The 27,014-nt window shown below is 42.3% G+C and overlaps 1 protein-coding gene across 2 annotated transcripts in view; it reads right to left on the bottom strand.

Moving 5' to 3' along the window:
* Positions 1 to 514: 514 nt before the first annotated feature.
* RGR (retinal G protein coupled receptor) overlaps positions 515 to 27,014 on the bottom strand; it is a 32,437-nt gene continuing 5,937 nt past the window's right edge. Inside the window, exons 2-8 of one of the 2 annotated variants that reach the window (XM_019556322.1) lie at positions 25,646 to 25,802; positions 21,969 to 22,090; positions 10,256 to 10,409; positions 9,918 to 10,035; positions 6,726 to 6,839; positions 5,087 to 5,247; positions 515 to 1,471 (exon numbers count right to left, since the gene is read on the bottom strand). In XM_019556322.1, the coding sequence (XP_019411867.1) occupies positions 5,104 to 5,247; positions 6,726 to 6,839; positions 9,918 to 10,035; positions 10,256 to 10,409; positions 21,969 to 22,090; positions 25,646 to 25,802 (809 nt within the window). In that variant the 3' untranslated portion in view covers positions 515 to 1,471; positions 5,087 to 5,103. Of the gene's footprint in view, positions 1,472 to 4,767; positions 5,248 to 6,725; positions 6,840 to 9,917; positions 10,036 to 10,255; positions 10,410 to 21,968; positions 22,091 to 25,645; positions 25,803 to 27,014 lie in introns of those variants that run through there. The other variant, XM_019556321.1, reaches the window with a different exon arrangement.

The raw sequence follows: 27,014 nt of genomic DNA, 5'->3' as shown, positions 1-27,014 counted from the left end.
CCCCTCTGCCTTGCTGAGGAGGTTTCTGTGTATTAGCTCACAGATCACATGCTGGCTATAGTCGGTGCTGAATCAGCAGGTAGAATTAACAGGGAAAATCAACAAGAGCTGGTAGTGTCCCTCTGTTGTTTTCTTAATTGGGTGATAAACACTGTTATCAGTTCCCTGCTGGGTTAATCACAGCTGCCTTGCCACACCCCTCTGAGCTCCATGCTGTGGAAGGAGGGGAGGGCTGCTCTAGCACTCCGCGGCTTCTAGCCTGAGCCACTGTAGGCATGTGCCTACATTTCTGGGTTGTCTGTCTGGTTACAAAACTGATTTCGCCTAGCCAGGTTAGACTAACCTGCAAAGATTAAATCAATTCAGGCTCAGGCTTCTCAAATGTCTGTGCCTAGCCAGACTAGACTCTTCAACCTGAGTACTTAGCATCTCAGTAGACAGCAGTGGGGAAATGGGGATGTCTTATGACTTGACAAAGTTTTGAGTACACAGTCTTCTTTGAATTATTGTTCCCATAGTAAGCATTTATTTTTTAAAGTTTGAATTTTTAAAATAATTTTACTGTTCATAATTTTCATCAGATTGACAGCACTAGACACTGAAAATCTGTACATAGGTGCAGTAGAGATAAAGCATGGAGAGCAAGTTTTTCTAATTCTTGGCCTTTGCATAGCTAAACATTATCATTCTGATCTGGTGACATTTTACAGCTAATATGTCATTAATTTACCCAGTTGTAAAGGTACAATGGTGAATCAGGCCTCACATTTCCAGATACATTAATAACTTATGTTACTACTGAGGAAATATTTCACAAATTCTTTTTAACTAAAAGTTATTATTCTTTAGGGCTGTGTACTTGAAGAGAAATTGAGTATGTGCTTAATTCCCATTTACTTTGATTGAATTGCTCCCGTGCTTGTAGTTATATATATGCTTAAATGCTTTGCTGGATCAGGGCCTAGATCTCTCAAAATTTAATCTTTAGCACAATTCTCCTGCTGTTTTATCAGCTATAAAGGCAAATCCATATCTAGGCCCAAGGCTTGGGCTTGTTCTTCTCTTTTACTATATCCACTGATTTTGCAGTCTTAAAACCAGGTTCTGTACCTACACTCTGAAATTTACTACACTCCTCACATAAGAAAGCTAACATTGTCTTCCTCTTTGTCAACATCTAAGGGTCTGAAAGTGTAGAAAAAAATTGTGTGATGCTTTTCATTCATCTTCTATATACAATTGAGTCCTAAAATTATATTACTTATACTTGCATCAGTTTGGGATTTCTTTATTTTTTCATGTTTCTGTGCATTTATTTCCTGGTATTCATGGACTTTTTGTTTTCCAAGTAATCTTTTGAGAGTTATCTTGCATGGCTGGATTTCAATACAACATTTAAAATAAGCACATGTGTGTGCACACATCTTTTTCTTTAATTAAAATGCAGGAGCTTCACTTCACACGGTTCATTCTGTTTAGGAAGGAAATTACACACTTTCAGAGAAAAACATCTTATGTTTATCAGACCAGCCATATTCATTTATATAGAAACAGATTGTTATACTTTGATTTATAGTCTTTCTATCTCCGTGAACATATACACACAATGTACATTGCATGCCAATATCTGTTTTTGCAATTTAATTTCAACTTGCATCTCCAGCCATCAATTTCCATTGATTAATGAAACATAACACATTTAATTGGGATATGTTTGATAACAGGATACATGTTTATGATTAACACTCACATTTGTATAGTACAGTTTTCATAGGATCTCAGGATGGTGGAAAAGTAGGGATAGAAAGAACCTCACAGGGTAATCTAATCTAGCCCCTGCTCAAGACAGGATCATCTTTGAATAAAACATCCAAGCCAACTGTTGGTCTCAACTGCTGTTGAAAATGTCCAGCGATGGAGAGTCCATAACTTCCTTAGGGTAGCCTATTTCAATGCTTGACCACCCTTATAATAGGAAAGTTCTTCCTAATCTCCAATTTAAATTTACTTTGCTGCAGTCTGAGGCCATTTATCTGAGTCCATTCCCCTATGGCCACAGAAAAGTTAATCTCTGTTCTCTTTGGAATTGCCCTTTAGGTGTTTGAAGACTTATGAAATTCCCCCACAATTGTCTCTTCTGTAGACTAAATAACCCTAGCTCTTTCAGCCTTTCCTCAGTCAGGTTTCCTAGGTCTCTAATAATTTTTGTTGCTCATCACTGGATTCTTTCCAACCTGTCCACATCATTCTTGAAGTGTGGGGCCCAAAAATGGATACAATTCTCCTGATGAGGCCTCATCAGTGACAAATACAACAGAAGAATTATTTCCCATATACCTAGTGTGCTGTTGGCTTTTTTTTGCAAGAGCACACTATTGGCTTGTATTCAGTTAATGGTCCATTTTAACCTCCAGGTCCTTGGCTGCAGTACTACAGCCTAGCCATAATATAAATCCCAGGTAGTCAAAATAAACCTCTGACCCTTGTGATTTTTTTAGATCCGTATTTATAAAATCTACATTTACCTTCCTTTCCTTCCTGGTGGTGGCACTTTTATTGAAAGTATAATATAGTACCATGGTGGACATAGATGCACATTCTTTGTCTGCCACCAGATCCAGTTCCCAAATCAGTCTTTAGTGTTAGGAGAAGAAACCCAGTATGTGTAAGGATAAATGTGTAAAGATAAGAACAGAAAATTGAAGCCTCAATATAGCTCATGATCTTTTTTATCTAATTGTAGGTGATGCAGGAAAGCTGACCCTGTAAGAGCCTCCCCCCACCCGCCACCTTTCTCCAAAAACATAACTGAGGGCTCAGGAATTTCATTTGGAGCTGTAGGTGCTTAATTCCTGTGATAATTTAGATTGTAATGAATTACATTTAAAGTGTTTGGGCTATGTCTTGAAATAAGACCTCAAGAAAATCTGTGTGGGGATAAGAATGAGAATTTCCCTTCTGTTGCTTGCTTAGAAGTCTTTTTTTAAATCTACGCGTCAAAGTCTTATAAAAATAATTCCCAATGACACTAATGAGGAGAATGGGCATGAATATACTGAGTATATATAGGGGTACCTCTTAGTGTTGGCAGAAGTAAAATCTGCATGCTGTAAAATATTAATATAATTATCAGATATGGAATCAGATAATTTCATCTTGAGGACTTCAACATTTTTTCTTATGTTCAAAGGCATTTGTTTTATCCCTGTTCAGCTGACAGCTGGAATAGCTAATTCACCAGTAGTCCAAAGACTATATCAAATTTGCAAAAACAGACCAGACTGTAGCCACACTTACTCTTAACACGCAGATGCAGATCAATGAGGCTACAAGCTATCACTCCACTTTTATCTGAGGGCCCTTGAAACCCAAAGTTTCCATAGGTTGTTTCTCTTTTGTGAAGATGGACTATAGGGGCTGCATTTCAGGAATTCTCAGACACTATTGGGCCCACAGACTATACGTTGTGGCCATGTCCACATGTGTGTGGACATTTGGTTCCCCAGGGAAAACTAGCAGCAGTGCACTTTATGCTACTGTTAGTTGTCCATGGGGAACTCCTGTGCAACGTGCCCCATGGCACATGGCAGGTTACCCTGGGTGGAATAGGAGAGGTCGGGGCCAGCACTGGGATGACCTTAGCACCTTACCTGGGGTTCTGGGGGCCTTCCAGGGCTGCAGCAGTGGTGATCCTGCTGCATGGAGTCTGGCCCTTCAGCTGGCCAGGCTCCAATTTTGAGCAGCCCGCATGTACCTCTACGCATTTTTTCCCACAGTTTTTTTTGATGCTTGGATAACCAGGGGTCAAACTGTTCTCCCCCTTCCCCTCAATTGTGGAGAACAACTGAACATGTGGTATGTGGTGCCGCATACCACATGGCCATGCTCATCTGGACGTGGCCTGTGAGAGTATTATAAAACTTGTTTGAGATGATGCCATTTAGTTTCAAAGCACTTTACTTAATTGCAAGATCTCTGTAAAATCCAATTAGATTTGGGTTTCTGAATACACACTCTCTCTCATTTTGTGTCATGCACACATTTTTATAAATAGATTATTTGGAGGTATATCTTGTGACAACAAGCAAAACTAACTGCCAGTTTTCAGATATATAGGAATGCTGAAAAACATGATTGAGTAAAAAATAAATCTTAAATGCAGCATCCTGATAACTAGAAATCATTTCAATATTCATATTAGAAGGATATAGCAGTTATTTAATATTTGCTGGCTTCTTGAGTTACAGTAAGGCCCGTGTCTCCTCTCAATGACATGAGAATTGTAACTCCACTAAGTCACTGGAATTTGGTGACACCAGATTTACAGTGCTGTTCTAGAATAAAATTTGACCCATTTTTGGCCTCTGTTTTAGTGATTGATAAAATATGAAAAGAACTAATGGAGTAATCTGAGTTGGCTTATTGTGAAGGGGATGAGCAGCAGTAGAGCTTGGTTGCAAATTGAATGATATACGGGAATTAAATTGGGATAGGATCAAATCTAATATTTCTTACTTGGAGAAAACACTCATTGGAATGTTTTGACAAATAAAGATGGCAGATTCAGCCTCATACATTTGCAAACTTTCATTATATATGAATTTAAAATATTCAGATGAACAAGCTATTTACATAGACATATGGTATAATTCTGGACACTTCTTTAATCTTCTGGTAATCCAGATATACCATATGGACAAACCAAATGCAAATTAATTCTGGTAGGCTTCACTGGATAACCTAATATCCTACTTCACTTAATTTTCTAAACTTTGACATTAGTGTAACAGAAAAAATGCTTCACAGCACACACAAGATCTGCAATGACACACAAACTGATACTGACTACAACCAACATTGGGTTTAAAGCAATTTGTTTGACAAAAAGCCTAGAATAGACTGAAATAAAAATTAAAGAGTTATCTGACTCATTTTCTTTTGTGTGGTGTTGTAGTGTTATAGCTGTGATAATCCAGGAAATACATGAAAAAAACCTTTCCAATGGAAGCACCATTAACTAAGTTGCAGTATGTATATGGTTTCCTATGTTGTTTTGCCTTCAGTTACATGTCTACATTAACTTTACCTGGAAGGAAAAACTTGTTACTTAATTTTATTATTGACCTCTGCTTTCTCAACCTTCTGTCCTGTGAGAAATTGCCATATTCCTCCTCTGTAGTTTTCATTTCCCAGGGAATATAGAAAGGCATTCATGGTTGGTGAAGTCTTGGCAATAATGGCAGGAACCTGTTATAAGACACAACACTTTAAATACGAAATTAAGTTAGCTTGCGTGCCTGTGTGTGTTGGGGGTAAGCGTTGGGGGCGGGGGAAGGAGAGTTGGTTTGGAGAAATTACCACAGGGATCCATGTAGCATCACTTCAGTCTAGCCTTAAGAATTATTTGGGTTGTCCTTTAGCAAACAAATTCTTAATTGCAGGAATTGGATGGATTATTTTTTAAGTGAATTTGGTTCTGGTAAAGGATTTTGGATAGTATTAATCCTCCACGCACATGACAACAGCAAAACAGACAACATGCCACCCAGCCAGTATTCTCTGATCTGGAAGGGGGCACCTCCAAAAATAGGAAGTTAGTCTAGCATCTGTGCCCCTGTTACATTTCAGTGGGTGTGTCACATGCACATGACACTTATCATGCTGGAACTTACTGCTCCTGGGCGCTGTATTCACAGGTATGCCTGGGACCACAGCATGCCCAGCCAGGTTGAAGCAGCTCCAGCTGGCAGGGAGTCTGGGGACATTAAAAAGTACTACCCTGCTGTGGAGTTGATTAGTTTAGTCCAGCCTAATAGTCCCACACATGTAAATGCCAAGATGTTTACTGGGGAGCTAATTAGTCTACTGCACAGTAAACAGCTTATGTAGGTACACCCAGTTAAGACAGAAACTGAATGCAAATGCACAGTTTGCAGAAGCGAATGTTAAGCTGTGGGCACCTGTCAATTGGGAACTAAACTGAGATCACCAGCTCATTTAATTTGGGATACTGAATACCTAATATATGATTAAAGACTTTTGATTAATTGCAATCTGTGCTGGAGTTTAACCAGTGAGCTAAAGATAAAAGGCTCTATATGTTATTACTGAATCCATGAGCCAATCAGTCCCTCAAGACAAGTTTATGATGATTTTGAATAACTTTATGTGCATATGGTAAACATTTTTGTATGATTTTTGGCATCTCCTGCTTTTTCCAGCAAATATGGAGCAGAGAAAACCAAGTCGGAAAGTTCTTCTCTTCCTGTTCTAGAACAGTGTTTAATCATGGAGGGAAAAAAAAAGCTACATTTTGGTTAGAGTGACTTTGCTAATAACAGGTTCACTTACTAAATGAATGCACTGTATCAGCAAATAATGACATTTTAGAATAATAACATCTGAATGGTTGGCAGGTGAAAAACTGCACAATCTAATAATGCTCAAGCTACAGATGCAGATTAAAGCCATCTACTGAAGCAACAAATGAAACTTCTTAAACTGTTTGCAATCAGTCGTGATGATCCTGCTAATGATATTTATTACTGTAATAAGTTGTTGTACTCTAAAATTGGTAGAATACACTACAAAGAAACTACTGTCCTCTAATTTATACGCTGTGCTTCAAAGTATTAATTCCTAAACTGATATTGTGCTATAAGAGTAAGTCAGAAAAAAGAATGAACAATGTGCCTTTTTAATTATCTGAGGATATATTTACATACCATTTGTAGTTTAAGTGGAATAAATGTCACATTTTGAACTGCAGCATAGAAATATAAAAGGCAGTAGGGTCCCCAGCAAATGATCAGTGTCTTCACTGGTAAACCAGTGTTAAACTGAAAAAAATGAGGGCAACACGTGCATTTAACTATAGAATTACATGCTCTATTTAACACAGTGAAATATTAATCCTTGTTCAAACTCAGTAAAGGTGTCTTAAATAGACTAAATATATGTTATATACTGCACTGATATACTGTCCTTTGTTCTTTTATAGAGCTCATTTGGATTATATGGATGTGACTCCAAATACTTGCCCTGCTAGAACTGCATGCTTAGGCCATGATATTCATGCTAGGAGAAAAGCTCTTTTCCCAATAGAGAGAGAGAGAATACAGCCATTTAAGGGTTTTCCTGAGGAATAAAACAGGCTCTTTTGGAAGAAAGTTCTTTCTCTTTTGACTAGAAATATCTTTCCTCTCCTATGCTAAAGTGTGTGTATGCTTCTTTTGGGTGTTGAGGACACCCAGTATCTTACAGTGCTCTTCTCACCCTTCTTCCCAGGGGTGCCTTATGGATGCTGCTGCTCTCCAGCCACTAAACACACCTGGGTCACCCTAGGTCTGTGCAAGGGTTCCCCCAGGCTGGAAATAGCCATAGGCATCTGCCTACTTCTCCTGCCCAGACTGTGAACCAGATGTGTTTCCCACAGCTGGACCCATCCCAGTAACTGGTAAAATGAGACAGGGGGCTGGCATTCTCCCATGGCAGGACCCCTTCCAGTTGTGACACAATGGCCCCTGCTCTGTGCACCCCTCTGAGTCACCTAGAGGGTGCTGTTGCTTGATGCAGGAGGCAGGGAGTGGAAGAAGCTAGGAAAACAATTCTTCTTACCCTTATCAATTCTATAGGGTGAGGGGCTGTCCATGGCAGCTGCTGCTTTTTGGCAGCTACCAGCTGCCTATTGACAGCCAGCCCCCTGCCTTAGCAGTGGTGTGGGGGTGGGTGTCTCAAGGAGCAGTCCACTAGGCTAAGGACAGACATTACACATAAACCAGTTTAAGTGGTCAGAAACTGGTTTAAACCAGTAACAGAACAAACATTCAATGCACATAAACCAGTTTGAAAATGGCTTAAACTAGTTTGAGATAAATCTGGTTGAATGTCGTATCAGACTTAACTGATTTGGGCTAAACCACAATGTTTGTCCCAGACCCTTTATTGGTTTAAGCCAAACCAGAACCCCTCAGCTTCCTGGCATGCTCTCTGGGCTGGGCTCTCTGCTCCACAGCAGAGCTGGACGCTCCCTGGTTGCAGCACTGGCAGAGGCTTGCAGACACAGCAAGGTCCGCTGACTTCCCTGTGCCCCCCTCCCCCTCTCTCACCACTCACTGCATAAGCAGAGATCCCTTCCTCCTCTCTCGTGCAGCACAGATTGTAGCCAGCATGTGGTATGCTAGCTGCTGTGTAAGGCAGATAGGACAGTGTCCGCTTAGGACTTTTTGGAGATAATCAACAGCTCACATGGTAATGTCCCTGCATTCCTTCCTTTGGAAAAGGCAGACAGGGTTCTTTGGGTAAATCTGTTATCTTTTATTAGACAAATCAAATAGTTGGAAAAAATTTTCTTAGCAAGCTTTTGGGTTTAAAAACCCTTCATCAGACTGAGGAAGCATCTGCAGTTGGTGTGTGCTCTTCCTGAATGGAATGAATAGTAAAGGAGCCACAGGGCGGCATGCATTTTCCTTTGGAAAAAACTGTTTAAGAAAAGCTTGTTATGAGCGAGGCTTTTGTGTTCTGCTGGGATATTAAATGCTGATAACAGAGCTGATAAATGCTGTTATAAAGGGGGTGGGGCTCCCTAATAATCACAGTGTTCTGCCAGGGCCTGGCCATGCCCCCCTCAGCCCAGCCCCATACAAGGGAAGGGAAGGCTGCTCTAGTGCCCCCTGGCTTCTAGCCAGAGCCACTGCAGGCATGTGCCTGCATTACTGGGATGTCTGTCTAGTTACAAAACTGATTTAGCCTAGCCAGGTTAGACTAACTTGCAAAGATTGAATCAATTCAGGCTCAGGCTTTTTGAATGTCTGTCCTTAGCCCTAGTGCCTCCTGGTTGTAGGACTTGTAGGCTCTGACTCCCAAACTCTTCTTCTAGTGCTCAGAATTTCTGTGAAATACTAGAATACTGTGAAGTACTAGAAATTAATGTCTGTCCATGGCCTCAGTCAGCTGGCAAGTCCTGTTGCCAGAGTTAATAAAAATACATCATGTGATGAACTGACAAGGTGAAGTGTAAATAGTTTAACATCTGCTGAAAACTTCAGGTGGGAGGGAACATTGAAACTTTGTGGGGTAAAAAAATCAGGATAGGGAGATCATTTGTGAACTTCTGAAAGAATTGCACAAACAATAAATTGCACAAGAAAATACTGCAAGCAAAAATTAGCCATGCTGCCATAAATACCAGAATCAAAACTTCCAGTGTCACTAATGCCTTCTTTATTTCATAAGCTTGCCATAGTATTTGAGTACTGCATACTGAATACTCATGTTAAGGCTTACACATCTCCTGCCTCTTAAGTAGACCCCATAATACCACACACTGCTGCAAACGTTCATTTATACATTAATCAGCTTGGACAAACCCTTTCCATTAAAATACTATCCCTAAGAATTAACTATTTCTGATAGCTGAGAGCGCTCAGTCTGTACCAACTAGTCAAGTGTAAAGCCCACTGAATGTGCAGTATGTGCCTAAGAAACCAGGTTATATAATCACTACATTACATCATCATAAACTTGGTGCTCCAGAGCATTGTTGAAGAAACAATTCCTTTGTTTCCACCTCATAAAGATTTCTGAATCACCTCAGCCAAGTGTAAAGTGGCTACATTTGTAAAGCCAACTTCCTCTCCTGCTCACACTTGGAAACTGAATACGTGTAACATATCTTTAGTGTTGCCGGTTTCTCAGAGCTTTGTACTAAAAGTCTGAATTAAGAAATATAGCTTTCAGCTTTTTGAGCAAAGCTACTCCTGAGCTTTTTCTAGTGGCTAACGTGGGGTTTATTTTTTAGGAGAGGAACAGATTGTTTCAAAGACTTTCTAAGTAGAATTGAGGGGAATTTTTTTTTCAGGATTTTATAACTCATAAGTGGTCCAAGTTTTGTGGGGGAGTTTGACAAGTTTTCTTACCTCAAACTGTCCAATTCTCTTGAACTTGTGCTCTACAGACTGATAAGCTGTCAGCATGATGAAGCCTGGGATCAGGAAATTGAAAATGGCCAGAGCAAAAAGGAATGTGACATAATTTCTGGTGGGTGGGGGGAAAAAGACCTTGTTAATTCTTTTTGCATTTGGTTTATAAAATGCACTAACAAGCACAATTCTACCCATTTATCCTTCTTTAGATAGCTGGTAGGCAGTTGCTTAGGGCAGCAGGATGCCTGGCATTAACACTGAAAAATACTTGCTGTTGCCATTATACCCCATTTCACAGAAAACAGATAGGAAATGACCATGCACTGCCTCACCTGTCTCCTTTCGAGTAGTCCAACGTGCAACAAGTTCTTAGGGGCTCATAGTTATATTCACCCCACCCCAACAGTGGCATTACAGACCAAAAAGCAGAGAACAGCCAGACGAATATCACCAATGAGATGCTTGTGCTCCAATGCACCTGTCTTCCTGCAAATAAAAGGGAGAAAAACCCAGCATTTTAAGGTATGAGAAAAAGGCTGTTTAATTTCTGATTTTCTAAGACTTAACTGAGCACTTGGCCACTAAAAAAAGCGCCATAGTACTTTCCCTTTCTGTTGGAGCACACATTATATTTGTTTGCAGTTCTTCAGTCTTTCTGTTCATTGTTTCTGTAAAAATATGGTTTATGTCCTTCAATTTTTGTCTTTTTAGGACTAAATCTTGTCCTTTTGCCCAATCTAAATAGTTAAGCTTTGCAAAAGGTAATTCCACTGGTGCTAGTGGAAGGAATCTACCTTCCACTTGCAGTAGCTCCTATTATTTCTTTCCCTCTGCTCAGCTGAGTTGGTGAATCCACTCACTCACAGTGTTGCCAATTCTTATGATTTCTGGCATGAAAAACTTAGCTCTTTTTTTTATTTATATGAGAATTGGCAACACTGTGTGCAGAGACATGCAAATGGGATGCAGCCTTCTGCAGAAGCTATCCAAATCCTCTCTCTCCCTCTCTACCCCAAATGGAATAGTGGTAGAATAGGATTTGATTTTAAGAACAGCATGTTTCATAGTTTGTAGGGTCGGAAGGGACCTGAGCATATCATCAAGTCCAACCCCCTGCCGTGGCAGGAAAGAGTACTGGGGTCAAATGACCCCAGCAAGGTGTTTGTCTAGCCTTGTCTTAAGGACCCCCAGGGTAGGAGCCAGCACCACTTCTCTTGAAAGTTGGTTCCAGATCCTAGCCACCCTGACAGTGAAGTAGCGCCTCCTGATGTCTAATCTGAATTTACCCTCTGCCAGCTTGTGACCGTTATTTCTAGTCATGTGTTGGGCAAGATGCTGTTCTTGAGCTATCTCTTTATGAATGACCCAAAAGGTATGCGCAAGAAGAAAGCTGCAGGGTAAAATATGCTGTGTATTAGTTCTGGGTCTTCCAAAAAGTACAGATCTGACACCTCCTACTTAGCTCCTTCATGGTTCCTCTGGAGATTGAGGCATAAAGATCAGGCCCAGTGAAGATCATTCTTGCTGTTTTAATACAGACCCCAATAATCCTTTCTTGCATACCAATAGCCATTCCATAGCTATATAATTTGTGTACCTTGTGGCTGTAATGAGGGTGAAAAGAGCCAACACATATTACAATCTGGGTAATAGTAATAGTGCTTCTTAAATGTAAAAGCATAAACACTCAAAGTGTTGGCAGTAGTCACTTTCATATTTCAGTACTTAAAGGATGGCACACTAGGGCCAATTAGCTTCAAATTAGAATAATGTACCAAGACATTAGGTTCAATAGCTTTTGGACTTTGGGAAACAGAAAGTTACTCTCCATATAGGTACATATCAAATGCTAGACAAGCAATAGCTAGCAAGACCCCATCTATAATAATGGTGACATACTGCTTCTTTAGGCTGCCAAGGAGCAGTGTAGGATGAGAACAACAGTTTGGTAGCTGGTTAGTGCAAAGCAAGTATGCAGTGCTGGCAGAAATGTTTTACTGTTATTTTAACAAGGGATTCCCACATAGTTTTCTTTAGCCTATGACAGACTTCATATGCCAGAGCCACACGGGTTTAGAAATAAGGACTGAAACACATTGAGTTACATTTGTTGTTCTCATAATTATAATCAAGGAAAGAAAGATTATAAGTTGGCAAAAAAGCTTAAACTAACTCAAATTAAAAAATAGTTCTCTGCAATGGATTGTGTTTAGCTGGGACTAAAAAATACATTGAATGTAAATCTTTTCATGCAGAAGTTGAATTTAGAGTCTGTGGGAAGAAATTTCTTGCATTTGAAGGTCTCCCTGGGAAATTAAAAAAGAGAAACTTGGGCTAATTCAGGGGAAATAAATTCGCTCCAGAACTGCTTTTATGAAGGCAAAGGATAATTTTGTCATGGGTGAGCTCTTGAGTGGAAATGGTGTTTTCAGAGATAGAGACTCCATTCCAACTTTACCTTCAGTTTTTGGTGCCAGAATTGAATAAGTGGTTCTGAGGTGCTCTCCAAATGCCCTCCACCACTTCACTGTAGCATGTGATAGGGGTTGCTTACCATCCACAGAAGAAAGTGAAATATATCTTTAAGGTGTGCCCTTGTGGATTTAGGTACAGAGTTTGAGATATAAGAGACAGAAAGAATTTCCCACATTGCCTTAACATCGGTATAGTATAAATGAGTTGTAAAAAGTCACCTCATACATTGTGATTAACATACTATTTCATCACAATCCATATTTAGACAATAAATATCAAATTAACAGATGTTGTGAGCTATGCTGCTCCATTGACTGTAATGGAGTCAGATGAGTCATGGGAGTTGTTTGCCTTTTTTATCTACCCTCTCTCCCTGCCATATATATGTATATTATATGGTCTTATGTATGTTAATTGTTGGTGGGTTTTTTTCTTTTTTAAAAGTGTGCTTTGGAGAGAGAGAATCAGTGGCCAAAATACATTAAAAACAGAACAAGGAAGTTGAAACACCTAAGTTTGGTGCAATTGTTGTATACTTACTATAGGAAAAATCACTCTGTACAATATAAGTACATCACATTGTAATTTAAATTTTAAATATAATGTAAAATATACTAAAATACTATATGTTTTATTACAGTACTTAGTACTTACTTTAAAACACAACTGCTTTATAATAATTAAGTTAATTTAATTCTCTGTTTTGCATGACTCATACATAGATGGTACATGTTGGCCTCAAAGGGTCACAACTGGTTTTTATTATACTGAAAAAATATAAATCCAGAATAATTTAATTGAATACAATAGGATTGTTCCTGATATATAGCAGTATAACCATAAGTAAAATTGTGCAGATTTATTATTTTAAAAATTCCATCTCAAAGTTGCTATAAAATGAGAAGTCCTACATATCTGTCTTTTTAAAATTGCTTTGAATATAAATATATGTTAAAACAAGTGTGGTAGTGCTGCTATATATAAAAGGGCTCAACTATATTTCTATTATAAACAATGGTTCTGGTGACTTTTTTAATACAGCTACTATTTTCAAGTCAATTGGGACAAGCTTATTGTACAATATGTCAAATTTGTTTTGTGTTTTGCAAATTCTGGTAATTCTGTTAAGCCATTATTTTTACTGCTATGGCAGCAAAAATGAAATCTACTTCTGCATTAAGATTTTTTTTTGTCAAGCTTAACACAAAAGTGGCTTAACTTGTAAATGTTTGAACTTGTTTTCAGATACAATTTTGCTAGTGTTAAGTATTTAACTAATCCCTTCTGGTATTTTAGAAAAAACAAACCAAAACCTGTGTTTTAACCTTCACGCTACATAAGTTCAATAAAATGGGTAATAATAACTATGTATATTAGTATGTTTTCCAGCATGCTTGCTTTAATTCTATTGCATCTTTTAATTTAATAGAATTTTACATCATTTCCATGTACAATCAATCTGGATTTATGAAGCATGCTGTTTCTGCACCATAACAACTCAGGCCAGCTTTACAGAAGTAAGGAAGAAGTTATGGCCAAGGCAAAAATCATCCAGGAAGGCAAGTTGCCGGGAGTAGCCTGTTTTTCCAGGTGGAGGGAATTAGAGAGCCTGTTGGTACAGGTGACTAGCACACAGGCTTGTTTATGAACTTTAATAGCAGTCTGTGTGTGAGGGGGTAACTGGGAAGAATTTGTGAAGAGCATTTGTTTTGGGATAAGTAAAGAGGAGCGGAAACTGCAGCAAGGAAGGAGAAATCATGACAAAAGATTGAAAAGTTCTTTTGAAACCAGCTGTCTCGAAGCTTCCTAGTAACTGAAAGGGCTACCTGAGCCTGAGGAAAAGGGCCTGGGAGGCTTTGAGCCCTTCATGGTAACTGACTAAATCCAGAGAGGGATCAGTACAACATTAACACTAGAGGATATAGCTTGTTTGAGCTGAAGTGCAAGGTAAATTGAAGTAGTTGCAGAACTTGAAATGAGAACCTGTAATTAATTGTCTGCTACAACAGACTGTAATCTATAAAGAGTGTGCTGTACTTCTACTGTTTCAGTGGTAATCCCCAACTGTTGTTGTAACCAAAGTCATAGTTAGCTGATACAGGATATTTTTTTTCCAAATTATTACTATGTTTCCTCTCCCTTTCTTTCTATAAAAGGAATATAAAAATCCTCTGTCCTCTTTTTTCTCTCACTCCTTTTTTTTCTGTAAACTCTAGCTAATTACTTCTGGAAGAACAGGACCTAGAACAGTGGCAGGCAATTATTTTGGCTGTTGAGGGCTGCATGGGTATCCCCACCCCTTGACAGGTGCCTTGCCCCTTGGCCACCATCTTGGGACCAATGTCCCAATGTCTTGGGACCAGTGTCCCAGGCCCAGCACCGGTGGGGCCCAAAGTGGGGCACAGGCTGGCAGGTGTCTGTGGAGCCGGCCTGGGCTGCACCAGCAGGGAATGGGGATCTGGCCCAGCTGCATAGAGCATCTGCTGGCTGGGACCCTGTACTCCTGCCACCTTGCTCTGGGCCCCACTGGCACTGGCCCCAGGGTACCAGTGTGGGCCCCATGCTCCTGCTGGCTCTTGCACCTTGCCAGCAGGGAAGAAGCTGGTGCTGAGCACAGGGAAAAGCATCCCCTTGCCTGCCCCATGGCCGGCACTCCCTGCTACAGGCACTTGCAGCCCAGGCGGGGCTGTCTGGAGCAGGCAGAGGCAGCCCCATGTGGGCTGCAAGTGGCGGCACCATGGGGCACTGGCCACAGGGCAGGCAAGAGCCCACTTTTCCCACCCCCTCCATGCTCAGCACCAGCTTGTAACCCACCCCTGCTGCCAGCTTGGGCTCCGTGCTGGCTCTGGGTTTGCCTGTTGGGGCTGCGTGTGGCAGCAGCAGCTGCAGCCCCCTGACTTGCCATACAGGGTAGTGTTGGCTGTTGCTGTCTGCCCAGAGCTTGTGGTGGCAAACACTGCCCAGTGTGGCAAGCAGGGAGGCTGCAGCTGCAGTCGCCATGTGCAGCTCCGACAGGTGAGCCTAGAGCTGGCGCAGGGCCCAGGCTGGCAGTGGGGCTGGGTTACAAGCTGGTGCTGAGCACAGGGGGGGAAAAGCAGCCCCTCCCCCACTCTGTGCCTGATGCCCCATGCTGCAGCCACTGGCAGCCCACAGGGGGCTGTCCAGAGTAGGCACGTGCAGCTCCAGGTGGGCTGTGAGTGGCTGCAGTGCAGGGCACCTGGCACAGGGCAGGTGTGGGGCCACTTTTCCCAGCCCCCCATGCTCAGCTTTTCCTTGGGCTCCTTCCCTGCCTAGGGTCCTCCCCTGCCCTTCCCCTGCTTCCACCCCTTTCCCCCTTACCTGAGGTTCTGGTGCAGGGCAGCCACATGGTCCCAGGCCAGAAGTCCCTGCTGGGGCTGGGGGGGGCGGGACCAGGAGGGCCCTGCTGTTGTGGGAGCCTGCCAGGCTTCCCCTAGGTCCTACTGCCTTTGCTTCCTATCGTTTGTGACTGGAACCAAGGGCAGATAAATATGAATTTTCTAAATTTTTTAGGGGTCCCACAGGCTGGATAGAATGGTCTCATTGGCCAGATTTGGGCCGCTGGCTGTATTTTGCTCACCTCTGACCTAGAAGGAAATATGGAACGGTGGCATTGGACATTTTCAACACTTGTGCCAATAAACTGCTCCTTCCTCATGCATGGGAATCAATTTATTTATTAATACAGTTGATTCAAACTGTCATAGTTGCTGATTTCTAAATAGTAAATTTCCATTAAGTATGGAAATTTCTGTCTCTTTCCTAAGCCAGCAGTGTATGTGTGGGGAAGCTACTTGCTTCTGAGTAGGCACACAAATCCAGTGACTACAGTCCAGCCTCCTGCCCATATCTTGCTGCTGCCCTAGAATATTCTTGAATGATCCTTTCCTTCATTCAAAGAGCCAACAGTGCTAGATGATTAGGTAACCGTACCTTTTAAAAATAAATAACTAATTCCATCTATCTTTTACCATCTAAATGCAGGGGGAAATGTTAAACTTGCAGAGGTCAATTTCTTCAACCAAATAGTTTCCTTCTTAGGTCAAAACTCATCATGTTTTCTGATTGGGGATGTTCTTTATCTTTGTATTATACAGGGGAAATGCTAACTCCTGGTTTCCAACCCTTGATTATTTTGATCCAATGGAGGCAGTTAATGCTCTGTTCCAAGGGCTTTGGTGAGCCCTTTTTACTTGCACATTAGTGCCAAAAGTGGCTGAAAAGTATCATCTCAAATAATTTATAATCACATTAATTCCTCATGTTTCTATTGCTCCTTTCATCATAAACCCTCTGAATCTTATGATAAATGGTGCAGAATAAATCCCAGTCTCAAGTATCAAGTTAAAAAGTGTAATAATAAATAATAAAAAGACAATGGCTTATTTGGAAGAGGATTATGAGAGATTACATGACGGAATCCTGGAAGACTATCCCCAGATGTATTTTTCCAGATGAACCAAACTTGAAATTCTGACCGCGAATTAGACCCTAAGATACAAAATTCCTCCTAGACCATAAAAATGGTATTTTAATTTGCAACTCATAATGCTGTCAATTGGAATTGAATGTATGGGCTGAGAACAGATATGGCTTGGAGTACTGGTAATGGGATTAATCCTGATGTGAATTACTTTTTCTCTTGATCAGCACGTAAAGGGTAAAAGCACAACCTACTTACTACTTTTTGTTCAAATAGCCTTGGAGCACAGGCTTTTAAAACCACTCATTTCCTGTTTTGCTTTTCATTGGAAATGTTTGGTACTAGCATTGCTGCTGTTTCATTATCAGTAAGTAACGATGCAAACAAAATAAAGAAATGTATTTGTACCTAAGGGTCCAAGCTGCCCAAGCTTTTAATATAAAATGTTATTGAATAGAGGAGAAAAGACTTCTGAAATGCACATAAAAAAGAATCAGTTCTGTGTTGCAGAGAGGAAAATGTCTTTCCAAAGACAATTATAATCAGTCCAGCACTTTTGGCAACTATGAAGGCTGCCATTATGGTGTCTAAAGGCCACTGCTATGTATACAGCTTACAAACTATCCCATGACCTTATTGGGGCCTGAAAAGAAAATTTTCTTTTCCCCACATTGAATTCTTGACAAAAACTTCAGAATGAAAGGCAACCTTTTTGCTTATTGTTCCTGGCGGAGTCAATATAACAAATACTGTATTTATAACAAATACTGTATTTACTCAAGCTCAAGATCCGGTTCCCAGGTCATTTAATTTCGGGGGTGAGAATCCTTCATCTTAGATTTGAGCACAAGATTTTTTTTTGCGGGGGGGGGAGGGGCATGTGGCTGCTGCAGCTCTGATTCCAGTCCTGGCCCTGACTGGGATCAGAGTTACAACTGCTGCCTGCTCCCCCTGTCTGCTCACCACAGCCTCCATTTCCCGTTCTTACCCTCCCCATCCACCTTTGCTGCTTATTTTTACTCCATCTCCATTATGGCTCTGGCCCTACTCTAGCCTAGGGCATGGAGCATGTGTTTGTTCTGACCAGGTAACAGTCAGTGCAGCAGTAGCAGCTCTCACCAGGGCTAGGAGGCTGGGCCAGAGCATACATGTGGGAGTGGTAGAAACTGCAGGGGCAGATAGGCACGGGGGGCAAGGTGTGGGGAGGTATGAAATTATTGGAAGGTGTCTTAAGTTCAGAGTCATTTTGCATTTTGGTAAATTTGGTATGTTCAATACAAGCACACATGTAACTTAGCACTGGTTGTTTTTATCACAGAGGTAACATGTCACCACAGCTTTGAAAATACTTAAGCATCTACCATGAAGGCCGTGGATAATAAGTTAGAGGCTCATCAGTTTTCTAGCAGTATTTTTTTAAAGATATTTATTTCAAGAAGTTTCCCTGAAAACAGTCTACTGTGCCTTAAAACCAGGAATGAAAGACTGAATTAACCCACCAACAAAGTCAGGGATGTAGGGACTTTGATGAAAAAAGTTTTCTGGGAGCAATTCTGGGACAGCAGAAGGTGTTAGTCATCTCTGCTCTCTGTGAGTTCTTGCAATCCCTAATTGGAAAGTGATGGCCAGTAAGAATTGGCAGGAAACAGGGAAGATACACTGACTTAGCATAGTCTCTCAGCAACCTGGCTTCGCTAGCTGCCATGCTAGAGAGATTCTACTGAGTAACCACCTGAAGATGTGCTAAGGAGTTCATTTGAATCAACGGTAGGACCTAGACAAATAGTTTAGATTATGGAATTTCCATGTGCTGTTGCAATTGCTTGGTAGTCAAAGGAACTCTGAAAACCAGGAAAAATAGTTTGTATTTTATGAGTGTTTTTCATACCAGCTTTTCAGTTGGGAAGCAAAAACTGATCTTTGAGCTTCTCAGTGCAGTATGTGAATTTTGGCTTATCTTTATATCCCCTTCCCTCCAACAGTAAGGCTGGTTGGAGTGTAGTTTGGCTTCCAGCACAAACTGGAGTAGCCCCTGGGGAGCTATATTCCGTGTGTGTGTCTGTATATTATAACAGAAATTCCACTTCACAAGTGCATGCACAAATCTAATGGGATCTTAAGAAACAGTGTAATTCAGTGGAAATGACCACTCATTTCACTCAGTGGAAATGTGCATGAACACGGCCAAAGAAATATTGGCAGATAGTTTGATTATTAAAATGAACACTGTACCCCTCAATAAACCCCTACAATTTGACACTCCTATAAATCCCTATTTCCAAAGGAATTCGATGCCAGCACACTACAAAAACAAAACGGGGGTGGTGGGGGGGGTACATGGCAGGATGCACTGCATATTTAATAGAGTTAATAATCATAAATGTTTCATTTTTTTACACTAAATACTAGGGCTGTGTGAAATTTCACCAGCTGTTTCGATGTGACACTGTTTCAACTCATTTCAAGCTCGAAACAACAAAATAGAATTGAAACAAAGGGCTTCGAAACAGCCTCGAAACAAAAAGAGGCTTGTCGAAACATTTCAAAAGTTTTGAAATGTTTCGAGTTCTGAAGCAGCCAGCAGCAATGTGGTGGGAGACAGGAGAACCAGGGCTGCGCTCTCAGCAGCAGCTGGGAGCACAGCCCTGGCTCTCCCCATCTCCCACTGCTGGGCTGTGAAAAGCCGATCGCAGCACAGGGGAAGGTAACTGAGCCCAGGTTCAGTTCCCCTCCCAAGTGCTGTGATCGGGCTGGGGAAAGGAACTGAGTCTGATGACTCAGTTCCCCTCCCCAGCCTTATGATCGGGCAGCTGGGCTGAATTCCCATCCCCAGCCTGACCTAGCACCAGCCCCACAATTCCCATGATCTAGCGCCAGCTGTGATGAGAGAGGGAAGAGAGCAAGGAGCAGTGACCAGCAGGCACTGGGGGAGTCACCGTAGGCAGGCTGGTCTGGCCAGGCCCTTGGGAAGGCTGCAGCTGGAGAAGAGTGGGGGTCAGGCGGGGAGTGGGGGCTGCCCCAAGGCTCTGCAGACTTGGGCCAAAGTGACAGAGCCCAGCAGCACTGGAGGTGGGGCCCAGCCAGCCTGCCCATGAAGGGATGCTACTTGGCTGGAGCAGGACTCTGGGCTCAGAGGGCTGCCTGCTTGGCCTCTGTGCATGCTGGGTACAGTGCTAGTGAGAGCTGCAGCTGCAGGCTGTTCCCCCAGGCTCTGGGAACAGCTACTGCAGCCAGTGCTCAAGGTCAAGCCAGCAGGGAGCCTGCAGTGTAGCATCTCTGTGCAGTGCCAAGCCAGCTCTGCCTCCTTGAGGGGAGATGTGGGTAGGCAGGGCCAGAGCCTGGGCAGGCTGGGACAGCTGTGGTAGCCGTTCCCAGGGTCCAGGGGCTCCCGTGGCCAGGTCCTTGCACCAGGTATGGCTTTGCCCTGCATGTACTATGCCCAGTGTGCAGGGAGGCCAATCCCAGAGAGGGAAGCCCCCCAAACCCAGTGTGCTGCCCCAACTAGGCAGCATACCCTTGCATGCAGGGCAGCTGCAGCCCATCCCTGCAGAGCAGCGTGGGCTGGGCCAGGCCCCACCACAGGTGCTGCTGGTCCCCCTCGCCTGCCTGCCCACCAAAGCTTGAGCCCACAGAGCCCTGGGGCATCCCACACTTCCCACACAGCCCCCACCTTCTTAAGGCCCCAACTGGGCAGGCTTGCCTATGGCACCTCCCTCCACACTGCCTAGGTCCTGCCCCGACTACCCAGCCCCAGCACTTGGCACCCCAGTGCTGCCCCACCTGGGTGGGACAGGGTGTTTGCCTGCTTGGACCCAGGGCTCTGCCACCTTCTAGAAGCCTCCAGGGCAGCAACCCTGAACAGTACCTGCCCCAGACCTGTACCATGTGCAGCTCTCTCCAGGGACTGCAGGGCTGGAGGGCGCAGCCTGGGAGCAAGGGGCAGGGGCAGTAGGACACAGACAGCCTCCCTGCCTGTGTTCTCCTGGCTCCATCACGGTGCCTGTAGTGCTGCTGGAACTTGTGGCTGCATGTGAGTGCCCAGAGCAGCAACTTAAAAAAACCCAAAAAACAATTTTCTTGCATGCCTCCCAGTGTGCCAGGAAAAATGTCTCCATGCACAGGGTTGCCGACCCCTGCTCTAGGATGTAGCTCTCTTCCAAATATTTCATTTCTTTGATTTTTCAGCTGAGGTATGAAGCTAACTTGCAAAAGAATATTGTTACCAGAAAACCTTTTCTCTTTTCTGTCAATATATGAAGATACTGCAGCAAAACTTATTGAGCCTTTTAAATGATTTGCTCCCTATGAGCCAATATATTAAATTTCAGCAAAAAAAGGGAAATTAAGAATGACAAGAAATTGAAAATGATATTCTAGAATAAAATAGTTTGGGCAAACTTAGTATAGATGGTGTTTCTTCCCTATAAATTATTGGTACTATATAGTAACAATATTATCTTCTGCATATTTTTGAGGTAGACCAGTTATTGTATCTCCTGCCCTCAGGCAAAAATCTGACTGAAATCAATGGTACTCCACTCCGCCAAGCAAATTTGCTGGTACAGAATATTCCAAGGCTGGGCTAAAGATCCATTTTATATGTGTCATTTGATACCTGTCAGGGCACTGAGTGGCACAAGTGATTTTAGAGCATGGTTCTACATGATTAGTCAGTATTAGGGCTGTCAACTCTGACTGAAGCTACTCCAAGAGATTTTTTTTCCCCAACATGACAAAATGTCATTAATTGTACTGTTCAACCTGTTCACAATATCCATCTCCTGAATTGCTTTCAATAGTCACTGGGAGATCAATACCGACTCTGATAGACTCCCAGCCAATTTGGGAGGGTTGGCAACCCTAGTCAGTATGTGGAGACAGCCTGGAAAGGGTGTCTCAGGGTTACACTATTCATTGCATGGAGCCTGCTGTAGTGGTACGGATCCTGACACCATACATGTGTATGCCATATATTAGATACATCTTTGAAATGTTTGCAACTTAAAAAATCTTTAATGTAGAAAGTTTGCAACTAATATAGTCACTAATTAGGATTTTTTGCATGTAAACAAGTTACCTTTTAAAATCAAAAGATTAACTGAGGTAGTTAAGTAAATAATAACACCTACTAGAACAATAATGATGATAGCGGTCCCATGCCACAACAGCAGAAGAGCTAATACTGGCCAATGATGTCAAGAAACCCTGAAATCCATGAATTTGACAGCCATCAGTGCCATAAGGCCAGTACCTGCAAGCAAATAACAAATGGTTTCAAAATATAATAAAGACATATTTTTAGCATGATTTTAGGAAAAAATATTACAATGTATGTTTGTCTTGTGGATAACACTTCCATAAAACACTTTCAGTATAAATAATGTTAATACAGTACCATTACATAGCTGGTGTCTGATATGATACATTTTTTCTTTCTGTTTTAGAATAGAAAATAGCTCTTCAGTGAGTTCACGCAAATCATGGAAATATAGTCTAAAAAAACAAGTCTGTCTATAAATGCAGGAGAACCTCATGAAATAGTAAGATGTTAAATCTTTAGATAAACTATAATGGTAGTGGTTTAGGGTTAGATTTTCATTTTTTAATCTTAAAAAAACAAACCCCCTCCTTTTTTGTGTTTGAAAAATGGCAGGTAGGTTCGAAATCATTTGGTGATTGCCATTTAAGTATACTCATAACACCAAAGAATCCCCTTGGGGTATCATAGATAGGTCTACATTCATATTCTAGTACTTCAGTACTAATGACTTGGTTTGCAAAGCTACATTGACTCCAGCTCTTACTCAAATAAGTGGGAGTTGCAAGTGGTTAACAGATCTATACAAAATTAGAGACAGAAGGGCTAACTTAAGGTACCCTCATTTTAAAATGTGAGCCTAAGCTTGCAAATCAAGCATTCAGAAAAGCCACTAAGTAACAGTAACTGCAAACCCCAAATTATAGGCTGTTATTTGTGTTAACAATTTGTGGGTACCAAAAAGGGATGCCAGCTTTTGAAAATATTGGATTCTTTAACCACTGAATTATATTGTGAGTGTCCAGGAGCTTCAGTCATGAATCAGGGCCTGTTGTGCTTGATGCTATAGAACCCCAGAAGAAAAAGACAGCCCCTACTTCACAAACCTTACCATCCATTATCATCATGATTTCCATCACTTTTATACTAGTAGTAAATGAAGTAATATACATTGACACTAAACTGCAACTTTTGAAATAAATAAAAAAGTCCTCTTCTCGTTACATTCTCCTTGGTTTTTTTTTTTTTTGGCTCAATGCATGTAAGTTTCATCATTAGTATCAAGGAAAATATGCATATATTTAAATGTAGATATATGGTGAAAGGCTGCCTGTAATTTAAATGGATTTAAATACAGGTTTATATGCTTTTATGAACTGGGGCTTTATTGTGTCTCGTTTCTGACTTGCTAATTTGCAAAATTCAGTTGTTTGTATCATGAGATGACCAAATTATAGTGTACTTATCAAAGAATTTAGCTCTCTTATTTGAGTTGTTGGTTATAATTCATGGTTTTAAAAATATATTCCCTGTGGCTAGGGATAGACATTCAAAAAGCCCGAGCCTGAATTGATTTAATCTTTGCAGGTTAGTCTCACCTGTAGAGATTTGAAACAGTTTGCAAGTGGGTAGAGATTCCCTTTTCATTCCAGAAATACAGGCACATGCCTGTAGTAGCTCAGGTCAGAAGCCTGGGGGTGCTAGAGCAGCCCTTCCTTCTCTTCCACGGAGAAGCTGAGGGAGCAGGAAGGGGGGGAGCATGGCCAGGCCCTGGCAAGCTTGAGTAAGAGTGAGGAGGGGTTTAAATCCCCACCTTGGCCTACGGGGTTTGGAAGGTGGGGGAAGACGGAACATGATCAGATGGGGGCATGGCCAGACCCCTGTGGTGGGGGAGCAGGACGAGGGGAGAGCTCTGCCCACTACAGCAGCTCCCTGACAGCTAGGAGAAATCCAGGTACACAGCACTGCCCAGTCCCAGAGCAGGATTCTTCCCACTGCTCCTGACCCCCTCTGCCACAGGATGGGGAGGAACACTCTGGTGCTGGAAGGGTACTCTTCCCCCTCCTTCATCCCCCCCACTGTGGGGCTGGGAGGGGGCTCTGTGCAGTGTTGCCTGGCCCAGCCCAGCCCAGCCTGGACATAGGGAGTGGCTGTCACTGAACTGCAGCCCCTGGGGGTGGCCCTGCCAACCACACTGTGCATCTGCCTCAGCTAGGGCTGAGCGGGGCCATCTTGGGCTATGTGGGTGGGGCCACACCCAAGGGCTGTGGCTCAGTGCCAGGTGCTCCCCATGCCTAGGCTTGGCCAAGCTGAGCAGCACTGCGCAGAGCCCCCCTCCCTGCCTTGTGGTGGTGGGGGGCAGGGGATAGGTGGGGGAAGTCCCTCTCTAGCACCAAACAGAGCCCCCCTTTGCCCTGCAGGTGGAAGAGAGAAGCAGGGGGAAGAGTCCCCCTCTGGGGCTGGGCAGCACTGCAAAGAGCTGCCTTTCCCACCACGCTTGGGGGAGGGGGGAGCTGCTCTCTCCCAGCTGCAGTCCCCTGGTGGGAGGGGGGAATTAACCCCTTCCCTGTCTCCTTAGCCTTAAAGAGGCCATGCCAGAATGGCTGCAGTCCCTGGTGGTGGGACAGGGAAGGGAGAAAGAAATAAGACCCTCCTGAGCACTCTGGCAGAGGCTGCTGCCATTACCCATCCCCTTGCCATTCCAGTGGTGAGATGTGGCCAGACACCATCCTGGCATGGCCCTGTTAAGGTGAAGGGGGTAGGGAGGGGGTAAATTCCTTCTTCTGTCCCATCTGCCCTGGAGCCAGGGTCTGCTAGGCCAAATAGCCTCCACCACTGACCTGCAGACCGGCTGACCTGGCATGGGGGGAGGGGAAGGAGGGAAGAATTAACATCCTCCCTGCCCCCTTTGCCTTAACATGGTCATGCTGGCTGGTGTCTCGCCATGTCCCTACCCCTTGGGGCTAGAGAGAGGTGGGGTGGGACCAGCCCTGCTCTCTGGAGTAGAAAGCAGAGCACAGTCCAGCCTAGAGAACATGCTGGGATCCTAGAGGACTCAGGGTTAATTTAAACCAGGAAGGGGTCTGGGGCAGAAGTTGCATAAACTGGATTGACCCAAATCAGTTAAGTCTGATACTACATTCAATCAGGTTTATCTTAAACCAGTTTTGTCCATTTTAAAACTGTTTTATGTGCACTGAACTTATGTTCTGTTACACGTTTGAACCAGGTTCTGATCACTTAAACCAATTTATGTGTAACTTCTGTCCATAGCCTATGTGAAGTTACTTAACAAACATCTTATGTGACTTTATTTTGGAACCTGGATCAATTGTTTGTTGTGTAATTGATCACCCATAAATACATAGTATTGTTTTTTTTTCCTGACTGAATTACTGAAGCTTGCAATAATGAAGAAGGTTAAGGAAACAGCAGCTTGTTTGAAACTCCATGTAAACAGATTTGCATAAATTGCTTTAAATTTCTCTAAAATTCCTTGTGAACCTACATATGAATGTTTATGGAAACATACAGTAACAACTGACTCCCCTGGCTCAATGTGCTACAGTCCTGTTAATTAGGGAGTAGCAGGGCCATGCAACAGGCTGGGGCACCGGAAACCTGCAAGTTCCTCCCTCCTGGGGCTGTTCCATAAGTTTATGTAAACATACGGTAACAAATAATGTATATGGTAGAGCATAATTTATTAGGTTCAAAATTTCATTTATTCAGTCTTCTTGAGTATCTGTTAAAAAAAAAGTCACATACCTGAGAAAGCTGGAAAAAGAAGCAATGAATGCATTGATGCAGATCCCACAATCGGCTAATGCAACGCTGACTATAGGGAGGTTACCAGGAGTTTGGAGTTCTTTGATTTTTCGGAAAGACACAATTGTTAGGCCATTCAAACAGAACCCAAGCAAGGCTGAAAAAGACATAATTTTGGCTAGAATCAACTGGAATGGGAAGCGTATACAATTATTCTCACATTCAACAATATACAGATTGTCACTCATAAAATATCCTTATTGTTATATTGACATAAGCAATAAAAGGATTTTCAAGGGTCCTAGATATAGACATGATGGCATTATGGTTTAGTTTTCTCACGAATCAGAACCACTCTGGTTTTGTTCATTCTTTTATAGTCCACTCTTTCTTTTTTTGTAGGGAGAACTTTGCCAAGTTCCATTCAGGGATCCATGATCCAAGACAATGAAGATGTCAAAGGTATAGTTTCAAAAGAAACAGCAATTGGTAGTCAGTAGGCATGTCTACATGACATGCTACTGTGCAGTGGTTACTGTGCATTTATTTAGTACTTGTATAATCCAAATACTAAATAAATGCACAGTAACAGGAGTCATAGTGCAGTAGCACTGGCAAATGCCTTTTAAGTGATGCTACTGTGCAGTAGCTTAATAATATTGTGCAGTAGCTTATTAGCACTGTTAGCACTGTGACATGCTACTGCGCAATATTAGTCAGCTACTGTGCAGTCAGTGTCTTGTTGTAGACATGCTCTTAGACTATCATGTTTTCAGGCTTCTCTTTAGTAGAGAAAGAGGTCAAGTTTAGTATTAGTTTTTTTCCCTATAACTTGCCTTTTATCTACCTGCAGTGTCCTTCAGTTGCTTCTCAGTCAGTCTTGTCTGTCTTTAGCTTTTCCATAAGGTTAACCTAGCCATTGCCTGAATTACATCAACTTAGTCTTGTTACCTATTTTCTGAGTTGGTTAGTTTGCAACATTTCCCAAATTGCAAGCATTAGGAAGAACCCAGTCATTTGGGGGTGTGCAGTATTTAGGCAAAGTACTCGGGTAAGTATATAGTGAACACAGCCTCTGCACTCAGAGACAGGAGGTAAGGGTAAGTGAATAAGGGCTAGGGAGGGAAGATGTTTCAAGACAAAAGAGTGTAATAGAAGGTCTAAGCACTTTTTAATGTGCCTTTTCACATTAGCTTGAACTTATTTCTATGGTGATAACTCTATTTCCTATTGGCAGCATATGCCTAATGCATCAAAGCTATTTCAGATAATACATGCTAGGAAAAATGGAATAATGCTTAAAAATCCTTATTCCCAATTACTTACTATACTAAACTTGCACTGATTGTTTTGTGTAGTTGCATATACT

The sequence above is a fragment of the Crocodylus porosus genome, unplaced genomic scaffold (assembly GCF_001723895.1).
Source record: "Crocodylus porosus isolate Cpor-Errol unplaced genomic scaffold, CroPor_comp1, whole genome shotgun sequence".
In the NCBI taxonomy this organism is placed as follows: Eukaryota; Metazoa; Chordata; order Crocodylia; family Crocodylidae; genus Crocodylus; species Crocodylus porosus.
Note: the sequence above shows the minus strand (reverse complement) of the source record. Positions and strands in the feature narration are given on the sequence as shown.